At 39.4% G+C, this 18,917-nt stretch overlaps 1 protein-coding gene across 5 annotated transcripts in view; it reads left to right on the top strand.

The window, feature by feature from the left end:
- Positions 1-4,622: 4,622 nt before the first annotated feature.
- The window catches only part of WDR48 (WD repeat domain 48), a 37,134-nt gene continuing 22,839 nt past the window's right edge, over positions 4,623-18,917 (top strand). For 4 of the 5 annotated variants that reach the window (XR_004500358.1, XR_004500359.1, XM_033520132.1 and 1 more), the window contains exons 1-8: positions 4,623-4,713; positions 12,463-12,603; positions 12,941-13,019; positions 13,301-13,383; positions 13,499-13,628; positions 17,317-17,405; positions 18,189-18,290; positions 18,609-18,833. Coding sequence is in view for 3 of the 5 variants with exons in the window: in XM_033520132.1 (XP_033376023.1) it covers positions 4,666-4,713; positions 12,463-12,603; positions 12,941-13,019; positions 13,301-13,383; positions 13,499-13,628; positions 17,317-17,405; positions 18,189-18,290; positions 18,609-18,833 (897 nt within the window). In the remaining 2 variants the exon portion in view is untranslated. Of the gene's footprint in view, positions 4,714-12,462; positions 12,604-12,940; positions 13,020-13,300; positions 13,384-13,498; positions 13,629-16,228; positions 16,397-17,316; positions 17,406-18,188; positions 18,291-18,608; positions 18,834-18,917 lie in introns of those variants that run through there. The other variant, XM_033520137.1, reaches the window with a different exon arrangement.

Genomic DNA, 18,917 nt, shown 5'->3' with positions numbered 1-18,917 from the left:
ATGATTAAAGTCTAAACTTCAACATGTCAAGAATGCAACTTGTAAAAAAACTATATGGAGGTGTTTTTGTTATTGCTGTGCAAGGATTACACAGAGCCTGCTTTTCCTACTGCCACACTGGCAGAGGAGGCAGGAGCTGCACGGGAGGTTGGGAGGAGACACAGCCAGGACAGGTGACCCAAACTTACCAAAGGGATACTCCAGACCATGCCTGGGAAAAAGTGGAGGGAAGAAGGATGAAGGGGGGAACATCAGCATTTGTCTTTCCAAGTCACTGTTCCACATGATGGAGGTCCCTCTCTCTTGGAGATGGCTGAACACCTGCCCAAGGGGAAGCAGGGAATTAATGTTTTGGTTTTCCTTGCTTGTGTGCATGGCTTTTGCTTTCTCTATTAGACTGTCTTTAACTCAACCCACAAGTTTTCCAGCTTTTACCCTTCTGATTCTATCCCTGATCCCACTGGTGGGGGAGCAAATGAACAAATGGCTCTGAGGGGCTTTGGATGGGGTGAAACCACAACAATTCCTTATTCACCAAGCACTCCACCCCCTGAATCCATCTCTCTCCAGTTCAGAGAGGAGGATGTTGTAGGGGACCATGTCAAGGCTTTACAGAAATGACATCCAGAGCCCTTCTCTTGTCCACAAATGTGGTCACTCCATCACAGAAAGCCACTGGGTGGTCAGGCAGAACTTGCCCTCGGAGAAGCCGTGCTGGCTGTTCCGAGTCCCCTCCCTGACCCCTGTGTGCCACATTACAGCTTCCAGGAGGATCTGTCCTGTGATGTCCCCAGCCACAGAGGGAAGGCTGACAGGGTGGGAGCTCCAGCAGCCTCCTTTCTACCTTCTTTAAAGATGGACACAAAATGCTTCCCTTTTCCCAGTTACCTGGGACTTCACCTGACTGCCAGAACATTTCAAATACCTTAGAGAGAGGGTTGGCACCTACATCAGACAAATCCCTCAGGGCTTTGGGATGTATCTCATCAGGTGTCATAAACTTATTTACAAGCAAGTGTCGTGAGCCTGATTGTTACTCACATTGGGAAGCATTTTTTTTTACAGCAGTGCAAAAAGGCTGATTTAAGGTATCTCCTAATACAAATTTGAAACGTGCTTATATTTTGTTTCAAATATAAAATGAAGGCTTGTTTTGTTCAGTTTAGTTGCATGCTGGCTTCAGGCTAATGATAATTGTTGAAGTGTTTCAGATGCTGTCATGCACAAAGTATGGAGATTTATTGGATTCTGGGTTGGAAAGGAATGAGACAAAATGAAGTTTTCCCTGTAAGTAAATACTGAGCAAAGTACCTGACTACATTTCACTATACATTAGTCCATTAAGAAGCTGATGACTTCTGACAACACAATCATTTTCTTGCATACACTTAAGTGATTTCTTGTCTTGTCTTAGAGGTAATGAAATTCTGATATGAGTTTTGTGTTATTCTTTGACAAAATGAAATACTAACTTCATTCATAAACCCCACCTATCACTTCATTATCCATAATCACCAAAGGATTATTCATTTAATAAAGATAGTATTGTGTCTTTTAGAGCAGTCAGCATCTTTTGTGCAGTTGATTTGAAATTGACTTTGTTTATAGACAGAGAACATTTGCTTTTTACATTTCTATGCAATTTAAAAATGGTGTTTCTTTTTTTTTGTTGGGTTTTTTTTTTTTGTGCATCAAAGAACTTTAAGTATAATGTGGTTGCTATTAGATATATAATTGTGCTTGTTCAACCTGTCAGGTCATTAAATTGAAGGTAAAAAAAATATACAATGATGCCTTTGTATCACAAAACCATTGTGCTTAGAAGAAATCTCTGGAGATTATTTGGTCCAACAAAGATCACATTTACTGAGGGCTGCTAAAAATATGAGTATCATATTTTTGATAATTTCCTGGTTTCTGTATGTGTGTTTATCAAACCTGAACTAAAGGCAATATTACATTAAAAAAACATGGCAAGTAATGTTTTCTTTGTTATGCAGGAAACCTTAGAGCCTTTCATCATGTTTGTGTCATTTCCTAGTACAAAAGTGGTAAGATGAGTATCTGATCTATAACATTAGCTGTTTGCTTTAGGTTTTGGAAGAGAAAGAATATGATGTTTATATGAGTCTAAGGATTATTTTTCAATTTCCATTAAAATCTCATCTTATTAGGCTAGATTTTGAATTTCTGAGAACACTACAGTGAGCAAACTGCAGCTGAGTCAGAAAGGAAGTGATGGAGAACCAAACAGATCTCAGGAATGAAGCCAGGATGTTGAGACAGGGAGAGAAAGAAGAATGGAAGTGCCCTGAAAGTAAGCACTGAGTAAACAAACGTTGTAATGAAGAGTAAGTAATGTAAGTAAGAGTATAAAGACTGTATTTCCTTAATAACAGTGACTTGTAGAATGCTGTGGAATTTCCCAGTTTCCTCTGTGTGCTGCTGCATCCCCCCTCATAAGGCTTGATAGTCACAGAATTAAAATGTTAATGATTTCAGAAATACACTCTAAGAATGATTTGGAGATGAGAAGTATGATTTTGTCCAGTGGAGAGAAGATAGAGAAAACATGACAGCATGACAAATAGTTAAGAAATATGGAACAAACTCATCTTCATGTCCACTAGGAGTGAACCCAGAAGTAACAGGCTGAGACTGCAGCTCAGAAAATTCAGATGAAGCACAAGAAAACAATTTTTTGGCAGTGAGAACAGTGAAGCAATAGAATATGTTGCAGATGAAGGTATTGGAATTACCATCTGTTGCAACTAGGGACTAAACAGATATCTCCAGGAATTACATCAGTGGAGTTGATGCTGTTTTGGGATAAATGAACTAATTGGTTTTAAGACATCACTCCCAACACCATTTTTAAAAGATATAATTATACAACTACAAGTAGAAAATGTTTTGCATAAAAAAAGGCCTCACTAATCCTCCAGGAAAAGCTGTAATAGGTTCTCTACTTGGGATAATAGCTACATAAATTCAAGATATAAATACATGCATTTTAAGATCAGATTATCATGGAAAAAATACCCAAAGGACATGGGAGATTCTACATAGCTTGAAACCAAAAGCGTTGTAGGCTATATATAATTTATGGGCATGACTCAGATGCAACTGTTTGAAAACACTGTATTTAGGCTGTGCTTTATGGGATGTGAAACTTGGTGATCTAAAATATGATTTAAATGTTTTGTGTGACTAAAATCTCCTGAGATATCCTATTCTACGTCTGCATAAGCAAGGCATTCAAGTAAAAGAACCCAGAGTTTGTGACTCCATCATGTCCAAAATCTGCCACAAAAATACATTCACATAACAATGTACAATGAGACCAGTCTTTGTAGTGGCTCTCTGGAAGTGATGTGTCTGTAACTACAACTCTTGCTGCTGGATTAAAGGAGAGAAATTACCATTGAGGAATTAACTTTGTCTTAAATTTGCTTCATGTAACCTGTAAATACTGTGTTCTAGTTCAGTTATCAGGAATAAATTCTTCACTGTGAGGATTGTGAGGTCCTGGCACAGGGTGCCCAGAGAAGCTGTGGCTGCACCTGGATCACTGGAATTGTCCAAGGTCAGGTTGGATGGGGCTTGGAGCAACCTGGGATGGCAGGGAATGGCACTGGTGAGCTTTAAGGTCTTTTTCAACCCAAACCATTCCATGGTTCCGTGAAACACTGCAGATAAGGAAGGACTTTGGCCAAGGCAGATCTCATTTCAGAACCACACACTCCACCTGCAATTGTGATGAAGACACTGTGTCCTGCACTGCTAGAAAAAGTGATCTGTATCAAAACAAAGTTTAAATCAGCAGAAGTAATAAATATCCTAATCTTCTTCTTAGCCTTGCAGCCAACACTGAAGAACAGGAATACCTGAATGTATCATTTCATCCCTAACTCCTGATATTTTATCTCTCACAGTACTCTTTCTTCACTGATGAACTATTAGGACTTTTACTGATCTACCACAAAGAAGTAACCAGTCTAACAAATGGTGTGCCAGGAATAGAGTCTTGCATATAACTTCATAAAGCTCCTCACCCAGAAGATACAGAATGAGATACAAAATGTTCTGAGTTGGAAGGGACCCAGAAGGATGTTTGAGTATAACTTTTAAGAGAATGCCCCATTATGGGGGTCAAACCCACGACCCTGACGTTATCAGCACCATGCTCTAAACAACATCCCTACTTCTTAATCGACAAGAATATCTCACACAGGGAAATCTCTGACTATTATTCATGAAGTACAAAAGTACTGATAAAAGACCGTCTGATTACTGAAACAGCTGACTTTGTTTATTCGATTGGGCCCTTCCTTATTCCAACACAAGCCTTTCGCCGCCACTCGAGACGAAGCAAAGCCGGACAAACACACCGCAGGAGCATCAGAAGGTGGAGCGGTACAAAGCAAAAGCAGCGGGACCGCGGAGGGGACAAACCTGGCCCGCCCTGGGGCCGGGCTGAGGCGGCGCCTCATGAGGCGGCAACATGGCGGCCACGGCGTCAGGGCGGGAGCGCTGGCCACGCCCCCATTGGGCACGCCCCCTGGCCACGCCCACTCCCATCGCTAGCGTATAAAAGCCTCGCGCGGGCCGGGTGAGGGGCCGGCACTTCCGGTCGGACATGACGCCACAGTGTCAACATGCAAGATGGCGGCGCATCACCGGCAGAACACGGCGGGGCGGCGGAAAGTACAGGTGAGGGCGCGGCGGGGCCGGCACGGCTCGAGGGGAGCTCGAAGCTTCGCGGGCCGCGCCAGCGGCTGCAGGGTGTTAGGCCTTGGGGGTTTCTATGGCAGCGCAGTCTCCCCACTCTCCCGCAACAGCGCTGCGGTGCGGGGAGGCAGCGCCGCACGCCCCCAGGGTCGCTCCCCCGCCTCCGTGGCCGCCGTGGCGGGGGCGAGCGGCCGCCCGAGGCACCGCGGGGGTTGAGCTGCTGCTCGCAGCCGAGCCGGGGTCGGGCTCTGCAGCCCGCAGGAGGCAGAGCTGAAGCAGCTCAGATCAAAAGCGGCAGAGCACGGAGGGAGGTAAGTTGAGACCGACAGAACAGTGTCCCCAGACCTGCTTTGGTGTAATGTGAATTCGCAGCAGCCAGGGAGCTGCAGATTCCTGCCACGGCTGTCTCGGCTGTGTTTGGTGCCAGAGGAGCTTTAGATTAGATAGTAGGAAGTTCTTTACTGCAAGAGTGGTGAGACACTGAAGTAATGTGCCTAGTGAAGCTGCGGACTCCCCATCCATCCCTGGAATTTTTCAAGGCCGGGTTGGACGGGGCTCTGAGTGATCTGGTCTAGAGAAAGCTGTCCCTGCCCAGGGCAGGGGGTAGCAATGTCCTTTCCAACCCAAACCATTTGATGATTCTGTGATCTGCTTCGCATCCTATTCCTGCTTACTTTCTGTAAAACACTCTGTCCCTTTGCACACGTGAACAAGGAGCAGGGTTTTTTCTTCTCAAATTTCACAAGTATTCCTTACCAGCTCCAGGCAGCATTTGTTGAAGGAAATGTAGACATTCTCAGCACACTTGGGAAAGAATTAAACCCTACGGTGTGAGCTCATGTGTAGCTACAAATCAATTGTTGAAGCCTTGGTGGAGAATGGAATTGCCAAAATGTGTTTAAAAAAGTCAAGACTCTTTAGCAGTAAAAGTCATTTAAATGGTTTTATTTTATGGTTCTCAATGCTTTTCTTCTTGTTGGTGATTCTGCCAGCCCTTTACATGTTTTTACAGGTTTCGCTATGAAAAAGATTTACTGCTTTATCACTGTGCAAAGCTGCCTAGTGGCAAGTGCCAGTTTCAGCTGTACCTATCCGGTATGATCAAATGAAATATTGATTAGGCTTGAAAATAGCATTAAGAGCTTTCAAAACATAGGTGGGTTTGGTTTTTGGACACCTAATTTACCACACAGAGGAAATGTATTTAGTGTTTTCTGTGGTTAAGAGAAGCACTCTGTCAATTCTATGTAATGAATTCCTGTACCTTACCAGAAAAAAAAACTGGACGTACTTTAAAATGTAAAGAATGCCTGTGCTATAAACAAGTTTTTGCAGGTTATACCCCTAAGGAGGGGGATTTTATTGTACCTTGTTATTTATTTTATGCACTCCTATTTATGAAGTAGTATTTCCCTGGCAGCAGCATGCGTCAAAGAGCCCACTATTTCTTTTTTTTTTTACTACTACTTTTGTTCTCCAAGCATTGCTTAGCTCAAAAGCTTGATTTTACAGGTAGTTTTGTGCTGGTTTATGATGTTTTGTCTGTTCTCATTGTGCTGTGTGGTATTTTTTCACCTTGTGTACTAATGACACTTGATGTACATTACTCTGATCTGTGTCTTAGCAGTGCACTGTAAGTTTAGGTCCAGATCTGGGTATTTCCCAGAAAAGCTTCTCAGCCCTGGAAGTGTTCAAGACCAGGTTGGACAGGGCTTGGAGCAACCTGGGATAGTGGAAGGTGTCCCTGCTCATTGCAGGGGGTGGAATGAGAGTGGAATAAGGTCCCTTCCAGCCCAAACCATTCAATGATAAACATTTATAAATCTTGACTTGAAACTGGATTTTTTTTCTTGACTTTTAGTATTTCATCTGCTTGGTTAGTGACAGGACTTTGTCCAAGTAAAGGAGTTATAAGTGGCTATTTTATCTGTCAGCTGCTAATTAAAAAATAAAACCACTCATTATTTATTTTAATTCCCAAAGGCTGAGCATTTAGGGTGCTTCTACACAGAGTTTTTGAGAGAGACAGAATTGGAGAAATTTCTTCCAAACCTATGAGGCTGGAAGAAGAGGCTTTTACAAAAGACACCTCTCAGGCAGGAGAGCTCATTGAAGTTTATGGAAATCAGAACTATTATTAGCTTGGATGCACCTGTTCTGCTGGTAAGCAAAGCCATCCAAAATAGTCAGTTTAGGGTGCTTTTACATGTAATTGTAGTTTCTGATGGTTTAATCAGAGTGGGTGTTTTAGTCCTCAAATTCTATGCATAGAAAAAAGGAAGGACATTTAATTCTTTAAATGGGAGTCAGGCATTTGAAGTGTCCAGTGGCAGATGTTTGTGAAGCTTAGCCCTGCCTTTCTGAAGGCTGCAGGAGTGAGGTTGAGTGATTTGGGAAGGGAATGATGATGCAGAGGTGTGCCAGAAATTTACCCCCACACTCAGAACCTGTTGAGAACACATGAGAATTTTACCATATAAGGATCAGCATCCTTATAATATGATTGCATGAATTTTAAGCACTTTTTATCTGTAAGTCTTGTACAGAATAAGAAAATCTTGTTCTCCATCCCTGGATATGTTGAAGGCCAGGCTGGTTGGGGGCTTGAGCAACTTGGTCTAGTGGAAGGTGTCCCTGCCTGTGGTAGTGGTTTGAATGAGATGGACTTTAAGGTCCCTTCCGACCCAAACCATTGTGATATTTTTGAACTGATTTTGTCATATTTGTGCACTAATACTCTAGCTTACTAGATGTGATATATATATTTTACATTACCGTTATAAAAATATATTAAAAATATTTTATTAAAAGTTATAATTACAAATATATTTATTTTGTATATAACACTTAAGCAAACAAATAGCCAGTATGTTGATTTCATTGTAAAAGGATAAAATGAGCTTCTTAATGCCTCCCATTACTTCCATTCTGAAGCCTGGATAAAAATTCAAATAGTCTCCTTAATTAAAAGCCATATTTTTAAGGATACATATGCTCCACCAAGATAGTAAACCAATGTTGTGGTTTTTTTCTCTGGTGCTTCACTGCTGCTTATCTCATGGACCCTTCCCATGATTTTGAGAAATACTTTTTTTTTTTTTTAATTGCTCACTTAGAAACAAGGAGTGAGTATTCTCAGAGCTCAGCTGGTTACTATTTCCTCCACGTGGTTTGGTGGCATGTTTTAAAAGCAGATTTTACCCATCTGTGAAGATAAAGTCTGTTATAATGCATGTAATGTAACAAGGGTAACAAGGTCCCACATCGGCTGATACTTTTCCCTGCAGGAAACACTTGTAAGTCTTGCAAGAAATTAATTTGGCTTTGTGTGCCAAAATGTATCTGTTGGCAGTAGCTTTATCTCTGGAGCTCTTAGGTAGTCATTAAAATGATTGGTCCTGCTCCATTTAGGGTCCTGAATTCCATAAACCCTTTATAATGAGTGGATGTTTGTGCACTGCTGCTGTGGAAGATTCTTACTCATTATGTCACGTATTTTATTTGCCCCTCCCAGCCAATGGTGGCAGTACAGCCATGGTGATCTATATCCCAATTATTGTGTCTGTGGTTTGCCCCTGGCTCTGTGCTCTGATGGAGAGGGCACGGCAGGGAGGTGCTCCAGCCTGTCCTTTGTGGAACAAGTTCCACTGAGATCTTGAAACCCTCACTTTCTGGGGGTTTCCACACAAGATCTGTGTGCTTCAGGAGCAGAGGTGAATTTTACCACAGCAGTTTCTCCTCAACCAGAGCTTTACTGCATTTATGTTGTTTAGATATATTTGTGTCCATACAGACTTGAAAATATATTTAATGTTTCTGTATTTGTTTTTTATACTTACTAAATCTACTAATACTTCTTAATTCTATGCTAAATGATACTCAAAAACCTAACCAAGCAAAAAAGCACTTTCTCATCTTTTTCCTCCCAATAAGAACATAATGGAGACCCACATGTGGATTATCAGTAATCTTCCTGTGTTCTTTTTAGTGAATGTTTTGTTTCTGTGGACTTGGCTATATGTCCACCACTCTTACACAAGTTTCAGCTCTTTTAGTCAACTCACTATTGCTTTTATTGATGCATTTTAAGTTCCTCATGCATTTCAACAGCCTTTCAACAAATTTTGTGGAGCCCTTAATTTTTCTCTGTGTTAATATGGAATTAATGCATTTAAGTACAAGCCTGGATGCTTCTGGTGTTATGCTTCCCTTTCCAAAGGGTTCCATGTGGTGTGCAATAAATATCAGCCACACATGCTCTGTGTCTTGTCTAGTTTTGTTACTATACAAGATTTTTATTTCAAACTCAGTGATTGGTTAGCAGGAGTGGCCCATTCAATGTTTTTTATTTTGGATGAGCAAATAAATTTATTAAGTATTTTCAGTGTCAACAACTGACAGTTACTTGGATATCATTAGGTCTCCAAAATGAGTTGGAGAGTCCATTTTTTGCTGTAGTCCTTTTCAGTTCATACTGTTTTCAGGACAAATGGTTTGCCTTGTCCTTTGCCAGCTGCTCAAATTGCAGTGTTTGTTTGAAGTGTTGGTGTGGTATCCTGTCAACTTGCTGACCACAGAATAATTTCCTCTCATTTTTATTTTCTTTTTGTCCTTGTAGTATTAGGAAAAAAAAAGTCCTTGTTTAATTTGGATGAGAATTACTTTTATGATTGAAAAATATATCACAATTTTTCCCCATGACATGGAGGAAGTTATTATTACCTAATAAAGTAGGGATTTCTTTTTCTTACTGTTACTCCTTCAATTTTTAAGACTGTTTATCAGGACAAGTATGCTATTCCTTCTGTGGACAGTAAGTAACATTGTAAAACTATAAGGAGAGACAAAAATAAGTGGTTGAATTCTGTGCACAGTGGCAGTCACTGATGGGAGATTTTGTATCAAGCTCTTTTCGTTGTTTTGCCATATTTTTATGTCAAAGATCTCTTGTATTTACACCAAAGAAAAGTAACACTAGATTTTAATCTGGTTTAATTCAGTTGTTGCAGCAGAGTTATTTTCTCAAGTTTCTCACAGGGAGGAGGAAGGATGATGATGATGATGGGTTTCCTGCTCAACTTCTGCTGAGATCCAGCTCAGATCTGCCAGGGAGCAATAACACTAAAACAATATGAACTCTTTCTTTATCCCAATTCTTTTAAAATAAAAACAATACTTGCCAAGAGATGTTTGACTAAATAAATAGGTGGATGTCATTAAAGGCAATAGAGGGCTAATTAACTTTTAATATTTCAGTATTCGTGGTAATGAGAAATGGTTGTTCATGATCATGTCTTTGTGTGAGGGAAAAACAGCATTTGGTTGACCTGACTCTAATTTTATCAAGATTAATGTAGAAATAGGACTCAATTTCCAAAGTCCTGTGAAAGTTTTTATCATATATGCCAAGTACCTTGTTTACTAAAGTAATCCATCATTTGGGAGTTTTTTGCATTTTTAAATATTTATGGTTGTGTTTTTCTTGAGCTCCTTTAAATTAAAAAGAGTAACATCATTATGTGCAAAAAGCATCAGCATTACCATGCTTAGGTGACTAACACAGTTTGACAACCTAACTTATGAGTGGAATGAAGAGTTCTTAAATTATACCTGAAAATATAACAAATATGGGAGGTAACTGACAGAGGAGGAGCAAACCTAAAAATTGAGTATTTCTCAAACAATATCCTGCTAGCATTGGGAATACAAGAGGTGAAGGGCCCTGCTTATCTTGTGCCTGATACTGTGTCAGGAAAATATTGTTGTCTCTAATCTAAATTTAATGTTATTTGATCTACTGACCTCTAGGTTTGTGTCTTAGCTGCTCACATTTAGTATTTTTAACTGATTGTTTTCATTGACTTTAAATAAAGAGTTTGACAGCAGTGTGAATTTGATGGGCATCCATTTGTCTTGTGTTTGTATCATGTTAAACCTTGAGTTTGACTCAAACATTATTTTGTGCACATAATCTGTGTGGGTCTTTTAGCAATACAGACATGATATGATTAAGCCCAGGTAAGGAGTGGCACATACATCTTGCTCCCTGCATCTCACAAAGAAATAATGCTTCAAGTGCTTGAAGTGTTTCAACATAACTCTGCGTGGTTGATGGTGTCTTCTTTCAGCAGCATCTCTGCAGCTGTGTGTAGGTGGAAACTTGAGCATGGATAGCGAGAATGTTATGGATGAGTCTGGGATGGGTGAGAGAAGCTGAAAGTATTGGAAATGAGGACACAATCTAAAGCTGGGAGGAAAAGCTGTGATACTAAAAGGGCTGAGAGTGGCTGATAGAAGGTCTTTAAGAGCATTGGGACATAAAACAATTATGTCTGTGTATTGTACATATACAGTTATGTATTATGCACACTACATTCATAAGCACAGTGAAGGACTTGTGGAGTGGTAATGGAGAGTGTTGTGGCAGATGGATTCAGGAGGCTCTTCATTTTGATCCTTCAGTGTTGGTCTGTAGAGCTGCTGCAGCTGTTTCTCAGCCAGAGAATAGTGCTGGATGTGTTTTCTGGAAGCATCAGTGCTCTGGGTGTGCTGCCTGAGGGTGGGATAATATGATGGTGTTTCCCACATTTACCAAATGGACCTGTCAGCTCTCATGGTACAGAATCTGAGCTGCTGTCAAATACTACTTCTGTGACAAGGACCACTGAACATCTTAATTTGTTGGATATATTTTGTATCACTGAAATCTGATCTGGAAAACATTTTCTTTATACTACTTTAACACAGTTATTAAAGTGAAAAATTGCTTTCAGATCTCTAGCCCAAGACTATTCTTTGTAAGCATTTTCAAAACACTGTTGCTTGTGTATCCAGGGGATTCCTGCTTTGAGCAGGTTTGATTATACCAAGCATGAAATTTTATCTTGTTCTGATTCTGTTTTGTAGAATCTGGGAAGGTGCAGAACTGATACCTTCCCCTCCCTTTCCCTCAGCTTGAGGGCTTTCCTCAGAGTAGTGTGTAAACCCAGGGATCAGGAAAGTGAGTGCAGTAGCTCTGAAGAAACTGCAGGGTCTTGAATTGTATTTACTGAGCACAAATAATGGAGACTGCTGTGGCCTTTCAGGGTCTCCTGAAATTTCCCTTCAGTTTTTCTGAACAGATCCATTAAATAACCTTTACACACTGTCAAACATGGAAGGAAATAAACTAATGGAATAGTTTATCTGACAGAGCACTAAGAGTTTAAGTTTATTATTGTATTGTCAGGTAGGTAGTTTTTAAAAAATAGGTTTAAAAATAATAGTGACATCTATTGAATTTCTATCTGCAGTCTTTCACTGCTTTGTAAGCCATGGAGACCATATCCTCTCCTCTGTGAGGCTGGGAAATGCTGGCATCACAGCTACAGAAACTGTGGAACCTGCTTGGGAAGTGAGACACAGACTTGGTGTGTTGTCTAAGATCACCCAGAATATGCACACAGCAGGGAATTGAACTGAAGATTCTCTGGATCTAACTAAGCTTAAGTTGGAATGATTAAAATAATGTTTTGGACTACTGTTCTATCACTGCTGAATTTTTTCTATGACTCTTCCTTACTTTTGGGGGCAAATGACTTTGGTGCTGGTAACTCTCAAAACTCAGACAATGCTTGTAAACTTGTCATGTTTTCTGCTGAAGGGCCTTACAAAGAAAAACTTAGATGTTCAGGCTTTATGGCCATGTCACTATCTTAATGCCATAATTGGATTTGTGCAAATGTGTTTTAGGTTTCCTATGTGATTAGAGATGAAGTGGAGAAGTACAACCGGAACGGGGTAAATGCTCTTCAGCTGGACCCAGCATTAAACAGACTCTTCACGGCAGGGCGGGACTCCATCATAAGGATATGGAGTGTCAATCAGCACAAGGTCAGTCAGGAGAGCCTTTCTGGCTCAAAACCTATTTTTGTTTTCAAGTTACTTTGTTGGTAAGTGGCCTGCAGGGCTATACATGATGCTGTTTTTAAACAGCTGCCAATTACTGTGATCACAGAATCCTTTTGCTACTGCTCATACTGGGATATCTTACATAACTGTGTAGTTCTCACTAAAAGGTTCTGGGAGAATAATTTCAAACAACTCTGCATTAGGAAACTTTGGATCCATGTGCAGGTTGAAGACACTATGAAAATAGGATGTGATGAAAATATTGATGTGTCACAATCTTCTCCATTGGTGATGAACTTACTTTTTTCTTAATTTGCAGCAAGACCCTTACATAGCATCTATGGAACATCACACAGATTGGGTAAATGACATTGTGCTCTGCTGCAATGGCAAAACATGTAAGTACTTAGAAGTTTCAGAACTGAAGTATTCAGAAACTGTATACAAGTAAATTATCTGCTGCTTTAATTATTTTCTATCTTTTCGTAGCATTTAAAATTAATTTGTGATGTATATTGTAATTTTGGTAAATAATTTAAGCAGTTGTTTTAATGAAAATTGATATGTGTATTTAAATGATTGTTTTAATCTCTTTTGAAAAACAAATTAGAGTAGTACAAATATGCTCTAAAGTAATATATAAGCCATTAAAATTTAGTCTTTATTCTTTCCAATTTAGTGATATCTGCTTCTTCAGATACTACTGTTAAAGTGTGGAATGCACATAAGGGATTTTGCATGTCAACACTAAGGACGCATAAGGTGAAAAACATTATCTGTAAATACTGTGTGTGCTCACTGCCACTCTTGTAATTATTAAGATGTAGATTTCAAAAGGATAACATTGATTCATATTGTTACATTTATTTCTTTGTAGGACTATGTGAAAGCCTTAGCATATGCAAAAGATAAGGAGCTGGTAGCATCTGCTGGGCTGGACAGACAGATATTCCTCTGGGATGTAAATACTCTCACAGCACTGACTGCCTCAAATAATACTGTCACAAGTAGGTACCTGGGGAGGGGAGGCAAATGCAATGCATTATGCTGAGTAGCATAATCTGTGAGGTCAGTTTAAAATTATGGTTGCCTTTTTCGAACTTTACATAAAAAATGGGCAAGAAATTTGAAGGTGGGGTTTTTATGCATTCAGTCCATTTGTTGTGTTATGTAATTGCTGGAAATCTAGAGCAGCCAACAGTCATGGCATTTAGAATAGAGATCAAGTCTCTTTGAACTGTTTCTCCTGAGCTGTGACATGCTGGTTTCTTTGAAACTTGATAGAGCTTCAGCTTGAGAAGCTTTTAACCTCTCAACCAACCTTTTATATAAATGTTTTTAGCTTATTTCTTCCTACATCTTCTGTGTTTTATAGTTTGGGGTTGGTTTTTTGTTTGAGTAGATGCTGAAAAAACAGATAGTACAGCTCCTAAAGCAGGACTTGATACATTTGTCAAATCTGTCAGAAGATAGATAGAAAATACTAGATAAACTAGACTAAAAACCACACAGAGTAACACAAAGCACTGATTACAAATAAGGATAGCATACTGGTGAGATAAAACTCACTAGAGATTGCATGGCAAGGTGAAACTATTGATTCTACTCATCAGGGTTTATTCTCACCATCTTTTAGGAAGTCACCTGTCCTGCTTCTCTCTCCCAGAAAGGCATTATATTAATTGTGAGATCTTTCCTTTATACAACAATTCCAACACTGCCTTTTTTAGAATGGTCAGGGTAGAGCTGGTTAAGTTGCTCTTCTGGGAAGTGTCACACCAGTCTTTAGGCTCAGTTGGATTTAAGTGAGTAACAGGGATCTGTGTCATGGAATCCTTGTTTGTATTGGCTATTTTACATTTGGTGTTTTGAGAGTCTAGTGTGACCACAGTGTACTTTGCTGCTTGTTAGGTTGAAAAAATTGTGTTCCCAGTGATTGATCTCTTTCAATTTAGTTCATTTGATGGATATTGAAGCAATAGCAGTCTCAGGTGTGAATTGGAAAGAACAGAACCGTCTTGCACACTGCCACATGTTAATTTTCTAAAGGAGCCTAGCTGTTTCTTCAGTCATAGGTTAGGAATGACTCAAAGAAAATCTGTAAAACTAAAATTTGGAATTGACACAACATATTCCAAAGGCATTTCAGGGACATGTGATTCTGTAAGTAAGAGGCAGGAGTGTCATTTTGTTGGTGTGGGGACTTTTATTTACTATATTGGGCTGATTTCACCAGGTATTCAATTTTATAGATTTGGTAGCTTCCAAAACTAGAGGTGCATCTGCTGGGTAGAACTGTCAGATTTGCATTTGTTGTCTAAATTTTATATTTTAATATTTATATTATATATTTTATTAATATATTATTTATTTTATTCTATAATGTAATATGTATTAGATATATTATATACAAATGAAAACATTTTAGATAATGTACTATATATAATTGTTTATTACTATATAAATATATTTATATTTTAATAACTTTTTAATTCAAGTATACCCTTGTGCTGGCATGTCTTCTCTTTGGAAGAGACATGGCTTTAGAGAGCTGTGTTGCACTTCAGAATGCTATTGGGATGGCACATGACTAAATATATTTACTTTATATTTCCCAGAAATAGGAAATCCTTATATTTCTTGCTTTCTTTTCACTGAAAGTATAATTATTTTATAGCCAAACTTTGCTGCTAACTGTAAGTTTTGCTGCCTTCTACTTGAGCAAAGAGTTTTTGAAGGAAGAATTTTTCAGCTCACAGGATAACTCTGTTGTGGGATAATAAACAAACATGAAAACATTTCTTGTACCCTGTAACAGTGATACAGAACCTAAATGATTCAAGTGAATCAGAAATGGGAGACAAGGAGTACTGAGGAGCTGGTGCTTGTTTTGAACCCAAGATCAAATGGAAGTGGAGACATTACCTCTAAGGTGACAGGGACAAATTTGCATTTCTGGAGTAGGAGCACAAATATTTCATAAGGAGGAGGAAGAGGAAGCAAAGGAGTTTTTTCTTTCATTTTACTGCTCCCCAGAAACTGTTTCTGTTGGAAAGAACACAGTATATGTCCTCACAGAACCTGTTTTCCTGAGTCCTTTCAAGCAGTATACATTTTTTCAGAGTACAAATGAAAATTGTTCTTGGGTATTAGTTTTCTGTCTGATTACCTGGAGGTGATGTACACAAACCAGCATTAAAAGGAAGCCTATTTTTAAAGAGGCTCTCAGTCAGCAGAGCTATAATTCAAATTTAGTGGAGAGATTTAGCTTTTGAGAGGTAGTCCCTTCCGGAAGAGAGGGGAGTGAAGATTTGCTTTTGGTCTGGCATAAATTCTGCTTGCATGCATTAAAGATTCTCCTGTTCCTGCTATCCAGCTTTTGATAACTCTGTATATTATCCTTTCCTAAATTATGATTGTTGAACTGTGTTCTAACCTTCAAGCATTTTCAGTTCTGTGTTTTGCTTTTAGCTGTTCTCTGGGGACAGTGGAAAATTCTCATTTTATTTTAGTTCCAAATAATAGATTTCATTCGGACAGTTTGCATTTGGATGCTATAACCCTTGTCTAAGAGGACTCTGAAGTATAGCTGCATAATTCTTCATAGGGTCATGGAATATCCTGAATTGTAAGGGACCCTCAAGAATCATTGAGTCCAGTTCCTGATCCTGCATGAGGCAATCCCAAAAATCTCACCCTGTGCCTGAGAGCGTTGTGCAAATGCTCCTGGAGCTCTGGCAGCCTTGGGACCATAACCATTCCCTGGGGGAGCCTGGTCAGTGTCCCTCTGGGGGAAGAACCTCTTCATGATTTCCAGCCTAAACCTCCCCTGACACAGGTTTCTCCACTGTGGCCAAATGTGATATTGCATTATGATATTAGGTTACAAATCCTCTGTTGGAAACTTAGCTCCATCATATAAATAAATCATTGTGTGAAGGTTTACGTTTTTGCTGGCCATGCAGTTTGTTGCTGTTCCCAGCCTTCTTGGCATACTGATGGTATGGATTTGAGGCTTGATGAAGTGCCTGATTGTGCTCTCTAAGTAAATGATTTTCATTTGCTGTGTCTGTGCTTTTCTGAGTTGGGGGACTGGTACTTTAATCTCCAGAAGTGGGTTAGGCTGGTTGGTATAGAATTCCTCAGCTCTGATGGTAGGTGTGATGCTAAGGAACTGCCATATGGTTTTCACAAATGCAGAGGTAGCATCCCTGCTCAAATAACACATTTCATTGCTGCACTGTAAGTTCTCTGCATTTCTGCTGGAGAGCCTTTAATACAAAATGTAGAATTTTACTGTTACTTGGCATGAAAAAAAATCTCTGTACTTAAATCCAAATGCTGTGTGTTAAAAAGATCACAAAGTGTCATATTCCAATAACATAGTTGAACAAGAGTAGCTTGATGGCCCTGGGACAGAACTGTGGTGCCAAAAGGTCACCAAGATTGTAATGACCATTAATCTGAGGGATTACTTGGTTTTTATATAGAAGTAGATTAAGAATAAGAATGGGTTTTTCCCAGCCCTATGCTGCCTATAGTCTTTCTTAAAGTAACTTTATATGTGGGGCAGAGTGGCACTATTTTCATGAGTCAGAGAGTATTAGTATTATCAATAGTACTCAGGTTTGTGTGAATAAATGTTCTTCAAATAACAGCATTAAAATTGAAAATGTGAATTTTATTTTGAAACAGCTTCTTCCCTGAGTGGGAACAAGGACTCAATCTACAGCCTTGCAATGAATCAAATGGGAACAGTTATTGTATCAGGGTCCACTGAAAAGGTAAGCAGAATTTGGTGAGGTTGATTTCACTTCAGTTTGATTTCAGTATAAAGAGACAATTTTATTCATTTTCAGTGTCATGTCTGTAGCAGCTTTTGTGTTTTCAGTAGTGAGGGCAGACACTTCTCTTAAGTAGGAGTGCAAGTGTAGGGTACAAATCCTGCCTCAGTCTGAAGATGAGATGTATCCATACAGCTTTAATACATAGGGAAGACAATCAGATCATCTTGTGTAACCCTCTTTGTCAGATCATTACATTTCCCCACAAGAGCTCTGATTTTGAGGGGACATGACTCAGATGATTATCAAGACTGAAGCAGTTCCTGCAGGTAGGAGAGAAGGTGCCAGCAATTTGCAAGATCCCTGCAGGAGGTGGGAAATGAAGTGAGCTAATGAAGCTCAAGTGTTCCCAAGAGACAGCCCTTGTTCTTTGTTGTAAGTGAAGGTGAAACAGGCTTGAGTCTGAGTTGTTTTTTTAATCTAACCTTGAGAGAATTTTATTTCCAAGACAATATTAAAATGAAAATAGGACACATCAGTGAAGTGTTAATTTCTTTGAGAGAAGAAACCAGAACAAATTAAATTTAAATCAGGAGAAGATCACAGCTGATTACTAGAGCTTTATAAGATATAGTTGTGTGTCTTGTTGTAATGTATATTTTCAGCGATTGGAATAAGGGTTGATTCATTTGGGAAAGCTTAGTTTCTGCAGAAAACTAAGAAAGGAGAAATACATTGGTGGAAAGAATGTTAATGTCATTTATCCAATGCCTGTTCCCATAGGTTCTAAGGGTGTGGGATCCAAGGACTTGTGCAAAACTAATGAAACTCAAAGGGCACACAGACAATGTCAAAGCTTTGTTGCTGAACAGAGATGGCACCCAGGTATGTGCTTTAACCTGAGACAAAGGCATTTTACAGAGAACAGAAAATGTTGAGTCCATTTCAGTGTAAATATTGCATGTCATATTACAGATACTTAGGGGGGGAGGCTGATGGGTGAAAGTTTTTATTACATGTTATCTGAGTGTGGAATGGGTTGTTTATATTAAGTACCGCCAGTTGTGACTAGAGTTGTTATCTTTGTAGCACCATTTCAGTGGAAAAATGTAACTATATGAATTATCAATTTTTTTTATGGGGAAGAAATATTTTGAAATACTTAAATAGCCCTTTGATTGAAGTGTGCTGGTTGTTGCTCAGTGTCTTTCAGGCAGCTCTGATGGTACAATCCGCCTGTGGTCCCTTGGGCAGCAGAGGTGCATAGCCACATACCGAGTCCATGATGAAGGTGTTTGGGCTCTGCAGGTCAATGAAGCCTTCACTCATGTTTATTCAGGAGGAAGAGACAGGAAGATTTATTGTACAGATTTACGAAATCCTGATATCCGGGTGCTGATCTGTGAAGAAAAGGCACCAGTTCTTAAGGTAATTGAGTTTAATTCACAGAATCATAGAATGAGGTTAGAAGTGATGACTGAAGATCATCTGGACCAATCCTCTCCCCTGCCC

This window comes from Parus major, chromosome 2, assembly GCF_001522545.3.
Source record: "Parus major isolate Abel chromosome 2, Parus_major1.1, whole genome shotgun sequence".
NCBI classification, from domain to species: Eukaryota; Metazoa; Chordata; class Aves; order Passeriformes; family Paridae; genus Parus; species Parus major.
Note: the sequence above shows the minus strand (reverse complement) of the source record. Positions and strands in the feature narration are given on the sequence as shown.